Genomic DNA, 13968 nt, shown 5'->3' on the forward strand with positions numbered 1-13968 from the left:
TTTTCTAAGCAAGGAAAATATAACCTGAAGGTGATTGACTCTATGCCTTTAAGAACAAAGAAATCAGTGATATTTAATCTTAAGTCAATTTGGCTATCACCAAGTCAGAGATACTCTTAATTATCTCAATTTAGGTTTGAGTAAAAAAATATGTTTAGAAACTTTAAAATCATATAAAGGGAATATTAAAAAATTGACATTAATAATTTCCATTTTCAAAGAATAAATAAATCAGCAACCTAAAATTTTTTATTTTGGGCATCCTTCAATCATACCTAATAGGTGTCCTAATCCCTCAAATGATTTATATGTTATATGTGTGCATAAGAATTTGAAAAAAAAAATTTAGATTAAAATTTATCAATATGTCTTTGTTTGCTTGTCTGTTTTTTTTTTTTTTTCTCTCCCCTCTTGTGTAATTGAAACGTTTCCGACATCTCCCCGGAATAGACGTTTCTTCGTTATTAGGACTTAACTGCCCAAGCCAGGGCCCTCCTTGGATTTACTAAAATTAAACACTTTGGGTACTCAATCTCAGTTTTAATGACACAAGTTGAAATCTTTGCCTAACATCAAGGTTTTTCTTTGTCTCTAAATTTTGATTTTCCATGCTACCAGAGGCCCCATTGCAACAGGTAATTTGAGTGTTGATTGTATGTTTTCTCAGTCTGTAATTGTGGTGAAATGCATTTAAAATGTTCACAATTTTGGGTGGCGCCTGTGGCTCAAGGAGTAGGGCACTGGTCCCATATGCCAGAGGTGGCGGGTTCAAACCCAGCCCTGGCCAAAAAAAACAAAAAAAAAAGTTCACCATTTTAGAATTAAATTTATCTGTAAGATTCCTTCCAACTCAGAAATTCTATGATGTTAAACTTTTCTGTAATATAAAAATGGGATCTTTGGATGTTGTCTGTGTGTCCTGTGCATTTGTGACTAAGAATCATAGAATCTGAGAGCTGGAAGGCATGGTGAACACTGTGTAGGGATGTTGCAAATGAAGAATGAAGAGGCCCATTGTGGTTGGGTAACTCACAAAAGATTGCAGCAGTAACTGATGACTAGAACTCTGGCCACCTGCCGGAGCACTAACAATTAGCCCAAAATTTGCAGACTTCAGGCCAGGCCTATAAACAAACAAACAAGTAAGGAAGTGAAGAAGTTTTGAGAAAGATAAGCTTAATATGCCACGTTCAGGAAAAGATACGCTTAACCAAGATGAGTTTGGTGTAATGGAGAACATTCTCCCATTAAACCAAAATGGGAAGTTTGAACATTCTCACACTTTGAGAATTTTGACGCATTTATATTAAGCACAGATTTATTCACTACACTATCGTATCTGTTGTTTTCTCCAAACCCAGAATCATACTTAGAAATAAATTATAATTTGGGGTAGGTTAATATTTCCCTTTTGCGCACTCCTGGGCTATTTTTCAGTGACTTGGAAGCATGAACTGACACTGTGGAGTAAAGCCTGTGTTCCACTAGGGGAATGACAGCATGTCTCTGGGACGCTGGTTGGGAAAGCCGGCCGTGCACAGCTGTCTTGCAGAGTCCTGCCTGGCTGGCAGTGAATGTGACATCAGTTGTCCAGCCACACCGGGCCAGCAGCCAGGGCAGGGCTCCCCCCTTCCCCAGAATCCACCCTTGCTGATTGTTCTCCACATTCTACTGCCTTGGGCAAGCGCCAGCACAACTGTATCTTAAGTCTGTCTTCTACCTGAGAGTTGAATTTACAAAAATCAAAGATGTTTTAGCATCTCTGCAACCAGTCTGTCTGTAATTGAAAATTATTTTTCTAAGTAGAAAAGCCTAGGGAGTACAAAGGCTTCAAAAAATAATCCTTTTAGAAATAAGAATGGTCCCAGGGTTAGGTGTTCCTAAACTATGATGTTAGTAAAATTGTGCAAGTTCATTGGCCTCACTTATTTTTGCTAGGAATTTTCAGAAACTCCTCAGGAATCCCACAGCGTTGGCTAGACAAACCCTGTCATGTGACAGTAACCCTTCAACAGACCTTAGCGTAGGGTAACCTAGTGGCTCCACTGTCAGCAGCCTTTCCTGTGCTGCCCAGGAGCTGACCACCTCTACTCCATGATTTATTTATTCATTAGTTACTTTCAATAAATACTGATTAAGTAGGCACTAGTTCTGCTCTGGAGGTTGGGGAAATATGAGAAATAGAATTAGATAGTGTTTCTCTCCTAAAAAATCATAGTCAATTTAATAGAGGAACTAAGCTACGTCCTGAATATCTGAGATGTGGTAACAGTGGTAATATCGTGTTTGCTTTATTCACCTTGCATGACCAGCACCCACGGCTGCCATATACAAATTGCTGAGACTTTTTTGAATGAAAGAATAAATGACCTGATTATTCTAAGGTGAAGATAAACTTTTAACAACCAGCTAGTGGGGGTGATTACAGAAGGATTCGAGGGATAGATTGCCTTTGGGCTGGACCTTGAGGGAAGGATAGACATTTGAAAGAATAGATCTAACTAGAGAAAATAGCACAGACAGAAGAATCAGCAGCAAAGTCTCAAAAGTAGAAATCTCTGGGATTGAGCGGGGAATAGTGACTGATTCTGCTGGAACGATGAACTCGTAAAAGGGAAAGGAGGCAATAAAGCTGGAGAGGTAGCATCGGGCCACATCATGCAAGAATTTAGACGGTTTTTTAAGAAACTGAGTATGCAATAGCAATTTTAATATAGGATTGATATATGCTTCAGGAGTTGTGCTTTAGAAATATAAACCTGGTAACAGTCTGCCAAAGGGTGTCTGAAGGGAGAGGCCCAGGGAAACTGTTAGAAGAATTGCAGTGATTCTTTATGAAAGAAGTAAAAGTAAAAGAAGTAAAGTAAAAGTTCAAGCTAAAATGGATAAACTGAGGTAAAGAACATTGAGGAAAGGGATAAATGCTGTGCCCCTTGGCTGAAATTTGGCAACTGATTGAATATAGAAGACCAGAAAGAGAAGAATCCAAGATGATGGGAGGGTTTCAGGGCAATCATTGAGAAGGTGGTAGGTAGGTAGTTTTATTTAACAGAAGGTGGAGTAACTTTGGGAAGGAAGGTGATTAGTTCGGTCTTGGCACATTGAATTTTAAAAGTGTTAGGAAGATGTCCTGTAAGAAGCTGGAAATGTTGCATATGCTTAAAAGGAAGGTGAGAATATGAGATTTAAATTCAGAAGTCATCTTCATGGAGTAGACAGTTAAGTTCAGGAGACTGGATATGGGTGTCAGAGGAGCAATCATGGTAAAGATTAGAACTGGGCCACAGACCAGTCTCTGCCGAAACATTGCTTTGGGGAGGAAAAAGAGTGTCTTTGCAAAAGCAGCTGGAGAGGTGGGAGGGGAGAATGGTCACACATCTTGTGTTCCAGAGAGGTCAGATGGGCTGAAGGGGAGTCAGTCATGACCTTTAAGCACTTTTTAATTTGAAGGATAGGGGAATTAGTTTCATTTGCAGAGGGCTACAGATTAAGTATGTGGTTCAGCATTAGTGATCAGAGCTGTTCTTGCCTACTTGCTAGGGAGGCCGAGGAGGACATTCAAGCAGGTATTAGTTCCTCTGAAGGACCTTTCTCACTGGAGTGTAAAGAAGATCAAACGAAAGAATGGTTCTCTATTTCTTGGCGTAATGCCCTAGCCCATAGGTTTAAAAAAAAATGCTAACTTTTATACTTGTCCTCATTATTATCAGGAAAGGGCTCTTTTTAGAATAAGGATGAAAAGTGCACATCTGTAGACTAAGGGGAAAAATCCTTTAAAGAGGGAGGGGAAGGTAACTCAAGGAGGCCTCGAATAAACAGTGAGGGTAGACAGAGCGGTTAGCCCTGGAAAGGGGAACAAACCTGTGTTTCTCTGAATTAGGAGAGGATTTGTGAAGTAACAGGGATATTTTTGAGCCTCGATGACAGTAAGGAGAAGAGATGCCGAGGGAACTTGCACGCAATAGCTTCCACGTTCTCGTTACAGTCAGAGGAAATCTCAACTGCAGTATCTACTTAAGGCAGGAAGAGATAATAAGAAATGCTGTCATTTATTTTGTGCCTGCTATATATCAAGAACAGTACTAAATTTCCTCCTTTCATCCTCATAGAAATTCAGAGGTTATGTATTTGCATTCACTTTTTACAAATGAAAAAAAAATATCAAAAGGGTTAAGTAGCCTCCCAGATCACCCAGCTAGTAATGGGAGACAGAATTCAGAGCCAGGCATGTCTGACTCCACAGCCCATGCTTTTTTTTTTTTTTGATTTTGTAATTTTTCTTTTTTTTTTTTAATTTTTATTTATTTATTTATTTTTTATTAAATCATAACTGTATACATTGATATGATCATGGGGCATCATACACTCGCTTCATAGACCATTTGACACATTTTTATCACAGTGGTTAACATAGCCTTTCCGGCATTATCTCAGTTACTGTGCCAAAACATTTACATTCTACATTTACCAAGTTTCGCAAATACCCCTGTAAGATGCACCATAGGTGTGATCCCACCGATCCCCCTCCCTCTACCTACCCCCCCTTTCCCACTTCCCCCTATTGTTAAGTTGTAACTGGGTTATAGCTTTCATGTGAGAGCCCCAAATTAGTTTCATAGTAGGGCTGAGTACATTGGGTACTTTTTCTTCCATTCTTGAGATACTTTACTAAGAAGAATATGTTCCAGCTCCATCCATGTAAACATGAAAGAGGTAAAGTCTCCATCTTTCTTTAAGGCTGCATAGTATTCCATGGTATACATATACCACAATTTATTAATCCATTCGTGGATTGATGGGTACTTGGGCTTTTTCCATGACTTAGCTATTATGAATTGGGCTGCAATAAAGATTCTGGTACAAATATCTTTGTTATGTTGTGATTTTTGGTCTTCTGGGTATATGCCCAGCAGAGGAATTACAGGATTGAATGGCAGATCTATTTTTAGATCTCTGAGTGTTCTCCATATATCTTTCCGAAAGGAATGTATTAATTTGCATTCCCACCAGCAGTGCAGAAGTGTTCCCTGTGCTTTTATTGAAAAGAGAGTCCACTCATTTGAGATCTCGGCAATATAGCCCTGCCCTACATCGTCATAAGATTCTGGTTCTGCCAGAGTGAACAGCACAGAAGGGCACTCTCATGTGAGGAGTAAGGGACTGTGAAATTGGGGTGGACCAGAAATGTGAATCCTGGATCCCAGAGGGAAATGAGGCAAGGTATAGTGGAAATATTTCAGTGGGTGGTAAGACTTGTCAGTATGAGAGGGAGAATGGGCAACCGCAGTGAGGGTGGGAAGAGAAAAGTTGATATAAGGGCATCTTGTAGGTTTAAGAGGAGAGCTACTGTCTTGGTTTTCCAAGAGTGGTAATTCAAGAGTTGCCCTTCCCTTCACTTTCCCACACCACTGGAATTCCTCTCTCTTAGAGGTTAGATTCCTCTCACCATACCACAGGTCCAGTGCAGCAACCAGAGCCCCAACAAGAAACTCTTGTCCCGGCTTAGGCTAATATTCCTCTCGAGTGTTTAATGATCACATTCTAATTTACATGTCCCCCGGAGATGTTACACTTGGATCTAGCTATATTTTTAGAAGACAAAAATAACAAAACAGTCACCTTAATCCCCCCAACTAACATAACTCTTTGTATTTTAGTAAATAGCCTTTCATCACTAATATTTCAGTTATGTTTTAATTATTTAATAATGCATTCATTAGTGTACTAATTATCAAATGCCCACAAGATGACAAGCAGTATTCCAAGCACTGAGGATATAGCAGAGAAGAAATTAAGTCCCCATTCTTATAGAGCCTCACTTTTAATGGAGAAGATGGGCAATAATCACAACACGCAAGATGTAGTAGTTAATTTATGGAGAAAAATAAAGCAGGGAGAGGAGCAAGGAATGTGGGGGTTTGAGTGATAAAAGTTTAGGCAGGTCACTGAAAGCCCCCTTGAACAATGGCAATTAGGCAAAGCCTGAAGCAGGAAAGAACTATGCAGAGATCAAGATATCCCTGGAAAGAGGGATCCAGGCAAAGCACATAGCAAGTGCAACTGCTCTCAGGTTGGGGGCTCATCTGGCAAGTTCCAGAACAGCAAGAGCCTGATGAGACTGCACAGGAGTAATAAGAAAAAAGTCAGGGAGGAAATGAGGTGGCCAGACCACCTAGGGCCTTGTAAGCTGTTGTAACATCTTTGGCATCAAAGATGGAGAGACGTTGAAGGTTTTATTTGTTTGTTAACTTCTTAATGTGGACGTTTTTAATCCTATATTCACAGAATAGTATCACAGGCCCCTTGTGCTGATCACTCAGCTTCACCTACTTTCACTTTTGGAGAGTTTTGAGCAGAGGAGTGACATGACTTGGCATGACCCAACTGAGCAGGATCGCTCAAGAGAACAGGTTGTGGGCAGGTGGTACAGCCACAGGAAACACAGTTAGGAGCAAAAGCTCAAGAGACAGAGGATGAAATGATGAAACCAAGGAATAGAGTAAAGGTGGTGAGAAGTGGTCAGATGCAGGATATGTTTTGAGGATCTGACTTAATATTATATATATATATTATACTGTGTTTGAAAGAAGAATTTGAGAATGCATATAGTATAGTAAGAAGAGGAAGGAATATAGAAAAAACAGCACTAGAACACCACTGTTTGAAACTGTATTTTCTGTTTAAGAGTGCACCCAACTGGCAAAAAAAATGACTTACACATGAACATTTGTAAGACAGATCCTCTGTAAATCACAAACCATCTACTCCCATATTCTTTTGCAATCATGGGTGATTAGGGTATGCAAAAGTAAAGATGTATTTGAATTTTTTAATGAGATAAGGACACCTCCTGAGGAACAAGTCCCCAGCAACTCCTGGAGTTAGTAGTAGTTACTTGATTTTCTGAAAGAAACATGATTCATAAGCAGCTGTATCTCATGTGATAAAAATGAAAATTAAAATGAAACAAAAAAGGAAATCCTGGATCATATATGATAAAAGAAACTTGCAAAGCAGAGTTATATGTAGACATATTTTACTCATCTTTTCTGGGTAGTTGAAGAGACTTTTATTAAATGGAAGTTTGCTCTTCTGATCTCAGCTCAGCATCGTAAGCCATATGTTCTATTGGTGATTCAAGAAGGCACTAAACAAGGTGAAAGAATGTCAGTGAATCAGTGGAAATCCATGAGCAATGCTGGAAAACAATCATCAACTACGAGTGGGTCAAAGAGGATATTTCCATGTCATTCTGTCCCTTACTGTAACACCACACTGATATTCTGAAGAGTCAGGAAGAATTCGAAGGCCCTCTGTGTCTTGGCTGATGTTGGGTTATGTTGCTTGTTACTCAACCTGTCTGACCTTCTGTTTTCTGCAAAATGGGAATAATAGTGCCAACCCTTCCTACCTCATAGGGACTTTAGAAGAGCCAGAGGGTCTTTACAAATAAAAGAGAAAGAAAGAGACCAGGGCCAGTGGCTTAGGCCTATAATGCCAGGACTCTGAGAGGCTGGGGCAGGAGGATTCCTTGAGCTCAGGATTTCAAGACCAACCTAAGCAAGAGTGAGACCTCATCTCTACAAAATAGAAAAATAAATAGCCAGGAATGTTGGCCTGTACCTGTTACTCCAGTGATTTGGGAGGCTGAGGCAGGAGGATCGCTTGAACCCAAGAGTTTGAGATTGCAGTGAGCTAGGATGATGCCACTGTACTTTAGCTGTTTTGACTGAGTGAAACCCTGCCTCCAAAAAAATCCCAAATAAACAAATAAAAAAGAAGGAAAGAAATTGGGATTTTCATACTACCTACCGTGTGCCAGGCACAGCACACTCCTTACAGCAGCCCTCTAACTTCACATTATTCACCCATTTTGCAGATGTGGAACTTGAGGCTCAGAGCAGTTACCTAACTTGGTTAAGGCCACAGAGGTGGGAGGGTAAAAAGCTAGTTGATCCCAGATTGGATCAACTTGAAATCCCTTGCTTTAGAGAGAAGGAAGAGACTAACTTTACTGAGCATGTTTCTGTCCCAGAAACAGTATCAGACGCGGCTCTCTGTACTATCTCGTTTAGTAAAGGTCATTCTGTCCTCCCTGGCTGCTTAACAGATCATGAACAATAAAATTGGACTATTTTCCATCTCTGAGAAGAGATACATTATTAAAATAATATTCCTCTCTTTCCTGCCTTTTTTCCCCCTTATAATCTAAATTGTAACCTAGAAGAGAATGAATGCCTGGTTTAATAATGTCCATGGAATGATTTTTTTTTTTTTATTAAGGAAAAGGGGACAAGTGCACTCTACCACCTCTCAATCATCTCTGAAACCTCTTTTCTCACCATACATACCAGCAAAGCCAAACAGGTTTGTCAGGAATGGCTGTCATTGCCCCACATGCAGTAGGCAAAGCAGAGCTATGAAACACTGGGGCTGCTGGAAACATACCAAAGAAAACATGATCGGGCCAAGTGCAATGGAAAAAGTGAATGGGCTCTGGAGGTGGACAGATTCAGGTTTAAAGAATTCCCCCATCACTACAGTTGTAAGAACTATAGCAATGTACTTTATCTTACTGAGTGTTGGTTCCTTCAGCTGCGGAATGGGGCACCGTCCATGACCCCACCAGGCTGTTGTGGGGACTGGCTTGGTTAGCACATCCCCTTTCCTTCCAGTAAATTGGTAAATATAGATTCTTGGGTTCTGGGGATTTAGTGAGGAAGAGAAGTATGGTAGCAACCCTTTATTTGCCAGCTGGGTTTGCCGTCCTCTTACTGCAGTGGATTGCATGCGGTTTTCCTACCTCGTCCCCTCCAGTCACATTGCAGAAGGAAAGGACAGTAGTGGAGCTCTGTGGGTTAAAGTGGTGAGGAGAGCGTCATGGCAGATTCAGCTTTGGGGCCTCTCCTGGCTGGGAAGAGAGAGACAGCCCGGGGGTGGGAGGAGGCCGAGAGGGAAAACCACTGGAAGGAGATCCTGAGGGGGGAGGAGGGGCAATCCGTGGGCTTGCACGGGCTGGGCCGTTCTCCCTGCCAGGCGCACCCCCCAAGCCGGTCCCTGCCTGTGTCTTCTCTGCTCTTCCTTCACATCTTGGCTCTCATTACTCCTTCGGGGAGCTTTCCCTGCCTTCCTGAGCAGGTCAAATCCCTGTTATGTATCTTTTTGCTAAGCTCTTCCCAGTTGTTGTTCTACATTTATTTGTGAGATGATTTGATTAGTAAAGGACCCACTTTTTAATTCCCATAAGAACAAGGATTGTGTCTCTTCTACACTCCCTGCCTTCCTGTAGTACATGGGACATAGAAGGAGTTTCATAAATACTCATTGGGTGAATGAATAGATTTTGATTTTCAGTGACATAACCGTCTCAGTGGGAGAGAAGATTTGTATTGGAGATTGCCAGTCCCATTGAGTGCCAAGCACTGTATTAACTCACTTAATCCTATAAACAACCCTATGAAATCAAGTGTTTTATTCCTTTAATTTTAAAGACGGAGAACCCGAACTCCAGAGATGTTAACCATCCTTTCCTGTTGATACAGCTAAGTGACAAGAGCGGTTCTTGAGCCTGGCAGCCTGGCTTCAGGGCTCCCAGTCGGAACCACATTGTCCTGCTATTTTATGCTGTGTGGGACTAAGTCAGGTACATGAGTCAAGTCCAGATAGATTTCTCCTTGAAAATTGTGGACCTTTTCCTTCCTCCTTTTCTTTATTACCACCATCATTGTCATCACTTCTCAAGAAAAGGTGAGCAGAAAAGAATGACTTCCTGTGTCACATCTTACATTGAGGTTGACTCTACATTCTGCCAAAATGATTTGGCCAAATTTACCCAGAGAGCAAACTGGACATTTCAAACGCTGACTCCCAGAAGAGCTTAGACTGCTTCTTTTGACCACCTTTGAAGAACTAGCATATATTTGGCCAAAGTATGGCAGAGTTGTTTTAAATAAAGGAAGGTGATTGGACTACGTTTGGCAATATTTGAAACCGTTGGCTTCCACGCCTTATTCAGAAAACAGGCCTAGCCTTTGATCATCAGTACTTGTTGAGTCAGAAAGTTCTTGGAAGAAAGTCTTAAATTTCATCAAGGAAGCCAGGAAATCCTGAGTATCCCCAAGAATAATAGCAGTTACTCTAATAACATAAAAATTACCAGAAAATTAACAAAGACTGGTAAAATATGGCACTGTGGAAAAAAAAAAAAAGACCCTACTAATAGAAGGCCTGACTTATTCTAGCCACCTGCTTTTAAAAAATAATCTCAGAGCAGTGGTATTACTTCTAGATCGCTAGGTAGAAGAGTGTGTTACAGTAATAAAGAAGATACTAGCTAATGCTTATATACTGATATTATTTGCCAGGCACTGTTCTACTGACTGTGTGGGTCACTATGAAAGTTTTGAGACAGACCATGTTATGGTCAATTATTTCACTTCCAAGAAACACAGTTGACAGCATCCTTTCTGATTCACCCACGCAGGCTTCAGCTTGCTCAGCTTACTGCTGTTGCCAGTGGGTCTTCACATGTTTCCACCTGAATGTTATGTTTCTTGATTTTCATTTATCTTAAAACGTTCATAGTGGCCCATGTGTGCATAATATGTTTAGTCTGGATGGTAACCCTTTGAGACACTATTTTTATCCCCATTTTACAGATGAGGAAAATGAGCATGCCAAAGACACATGGCTAGTAAATAAATGGAACCGTCTTCAGCCCCTAGCTGGGTTTGTTTATACAGTGTCCCTGGGTAGCCAGTTACCCAGTTTTGTCACCTTTGTCTTGGTGCTAATTGAAAGCTTAACTTGTGTTTTAAGCCATTAATGTTTATTAAGAGCCTGTCATGGTCAGCTTGTCTGAGAAAAACTGTATCTAATAGATACTGGTGCACTCTATAAACTTAATTTTCAAAAGAACCACTATTCAAAGAACTAAAAGGGAGGGTGAATAAAAAGAATTAAACTCTCCCTGAGACAAATGAATTTTTCTGAATTAATTGCAAATAGTCCTCAGTCATCATGGAATTTGACGAAGTATGGTCTCCTCCAGGCCAGCGTCTTCATGTGCAAATTGTACCACTTTTTTCACTTCCCACACTTCAACTTTCTTCTTTCAGTGTTTTGGAAAGTCCACAAAACCCGGGGGCCTCCCGGTCTGTTGCCCTGTGGTCTGTGTAAAAACCAGATGATGCCACGCTGACTTGGACTCTTTCAAATGGATCAAACAGCATGTTAGTCACTGGCACATTTTTCAGCTCCTTTGCCTCAGATAAACCCAGTTCCTCATTCTCGCCACTCTTCCATCATGAAATAATCAAATGAAAACTATGTGTGTACTTTTTGAGGGCACCTCCCACCTTTCTCCTTCAGTGCCAGTGACTAATTCCCTCATAGGGGTAACACTGCAGGGTAGAAATAGCTGAAGAGATTGGGCGTCAGTCACAGAATTCCTTCTGCTGTGCTGTTGAAGTGGAACGTTTACCTGATCTCACCAAGTGCAGGATCACCTCACGCCTCACCTGCCACGTTCCTGTGCTTATAGTCTCTTAACAGAGTATAATTACATGGCTTATTTCATGCTCTGTCACCATTGATTTACTGCTAAGAAAGCCCCAGTGGGATATGTGATCATAACAAAGACTGATTTCAGATGTCAACACCAAGACACAGAGTTGGCATCTGCCATCCAGGCTGTATCTGGGGACAGCATCCAGCCGACATTGGAGCAGGTATTGAACTTTTCATTCCCTGTCCTACACTTAAGGAAAGAGGCTTTCTGCCTGTTACAAAAGTACTACATTCATGATTAACTTTATACCCAAAGAAGTATTTTTTAAGTGTTGTACCCATTTAAGTAATTCCTTATTTGTGATTTCAGGTGGTCAAAAGTTGAATTTAATCCTAATCCCTCTTTGAGATTATTTTACTGTGCAAGGACTGGAGGCCACTCCTGCTGGTGGTCCTGCTCCTGCCTGCTGCTTGGAAGGGAAAGGGGGCTACAGGGTGCAGGAGCAGCCCTCGGCAGCAGTCCTGAGCCTCGGTTTAGGCATCAAGGCCCTAAGGTTCCCAGCTGAGCTACCCAGGTGATTAGAGGGGAGTCAGTTCTTCGTTCAGGGGTGAAGCTTTGGTCTCCTCAGACCCTCTGGGAATAATCCTAGGTCTGATAAGCTTCTCAACTCTTACAGCAAAATATTGTACTGATAAAAATTCCATACTAAGAAAATCCTATCAAAACCTTGCTTAGGCAATGATGTTTTATAGTAAAAGAAGGCTGGTTTAAAGGGATTATGTCTTTTTCCAAGAAGTATTGTTGGCAGATTTCGGGTCCTGCTCAAGTTTTATCAAAAAGACGCCATCAGAGTCCTCCCTACATGTGATTCCCATCTATTTGGGCCAATTTGTGTGTTTCTAATTGTATATCGGGGAGATCCTGGATTTAGGTCATGCATTCCTTCAAAAAGTACAATATGAGCTGAAGAGACAGGGTGACCAACTCATCTAGGTTTGGCTTTCAAATTCCTGTGTTTGAAAAACCCCTTAGTTCCAGGCAAACGAGGATGGTTGGTTAACTTTTGAGGAGATACAGGGCATTGCTAGCTGTGTGGCTGAATTTATCATAGCGTTCTCACTTAGTAGGATACAGGATAGTTAAAATAAGGCCATTGGTCTTTTCCGTTGGTGTGATTTTAGTCTTAGGGATTTCTCAAGTAAGAAATTTGATTGACCACAGGGGCCGGGTAATCAACTAGCAAAGAAAGAGTATCCAAGTTCTGCTTAAAATGTCATTATCTCCATGGTATTTCCTTTTTATTGCTGTTGTCATCATTCTAAAGATATACCAAAAAAAAAAGATAAATTACCTTAAATCGAAAAATCTGATTTTATAAAACAAGAGTGAAATGGGTGAAATCTAAAGATTTTCACTTTTTTGAATTTAAGAAACTTCCTATGATCCGAGCATATACAATTCAGTTGTCAGAACACATGACAGAGAGGGCCACTGAAGGATCACATGTCCCACAGGTAATGTCAGTGTCCATAGCCAAACTTCAGAGCCAGGTCCCTGGAAAAGACATGGCAGCGAGTCAGTGTGAGCTGTTTCTGTTGGCCTCCCTCTTCCCTTGATTTCCATCAATCACCAGTTCCCTTCTCACCAATCATTTGCCCAGCTTTTGTGACCAGAAAAGGTGCAAAGGAAAATATGTTCTTGATTAATAGAAAGGGGAGGTTTCATGGCAACAGTCCTCCACGATGTGCTGTTCCAGCCTAGACAACATGTACTGTATTTTAAATAGCCTGCTTCCTGGAGTGCATCTTCCCGTGACACAAAAGAACCACCATTAACTTTTTAATTTATTTCCATCCTGTCATTGGTTCATCACATACTTTTAAAAACAGGGCTGTGATCGCATATAGTATATATAGGGGTGGATAATTTTATATCATACTTTTTATATTTACTGATTCATCATAAACATTTTTCAGTGTTGTTCTATGGTCAGATGTGCTAACTTTTGAAATGTGCTTCTTATATAGATCTGCAACTATGTGGGACCAGCAAAGGTTATTGTTCAGTTGGTCACAAATGGAAAAAATACCCACCTGCACGCCCACAGCCTGGTGGGAAAACACTGTGAGGATGGGATCTGCACGGTAACTGCTGGACCCAAGGACATGGTGGTTGGGTAAGTGAGGGTATGTGGAAGGAAGGGATAGACAGAACATGGGGTGTAGGGACTTGGGATGAATGAGGCCTTTTCATTAGGGACCTTTCTGAAACCCTTATCTGGCCTCCAAGAAAGACATGAAAACTTGTGTTCTCACTTGGACTCTAGGCAGTAAAGGACTGCATGTCTGGATTTGTCTGAGACAACGCAATGTGCAGCTGGCCTATTTATTTATAGCACCCTTTGCTCCTCTCAAAGGTGGCCCAATTTGGATGATCACTCACACACGGTCACTTGACCT

At 41.0% G+C, this 13968-nt stretch overlaps 1 protein-coding gene across 2 annotated transcripts in view; it reads left to right on the forward strand.

The window, feature by feature from the left end:
* NFKB1 (nuclear factor kappa B subunit 1) overlaps positions 1–13968 on the forward strand; it is a 125555-nt gene that overhangs the window by 59119 nt on the left and 52468 nt on the right. For both annotated transcript variants that reach the window (XM_053557743.1, XM_053557654.1), the window contains exon 6: positions 13537–13685. In XM_053557743.1, coding sequence (XP_053413718.1) covers positions 13537–13685 — 149 coding nt within the window. The remainder of the gene's footprint in view (positions 1–13536; positions 13686–13968) is intronic.

The sequence above is a fragment of the Nycticebus coucang genome, chromosome 1 (assembly GCF_027406575.1).
Source record: "Nycticebus coucang isolate mNycCou1 chromosome 1, mNycCou1.pri, whole genome shotgun sequence".
NCBI classification, from domain to species: Eukaryota; Metazoa; Chordata; class Mammalia; order Primates; family Lorisidae; genus Nycticebus; species Nycticebus coucang.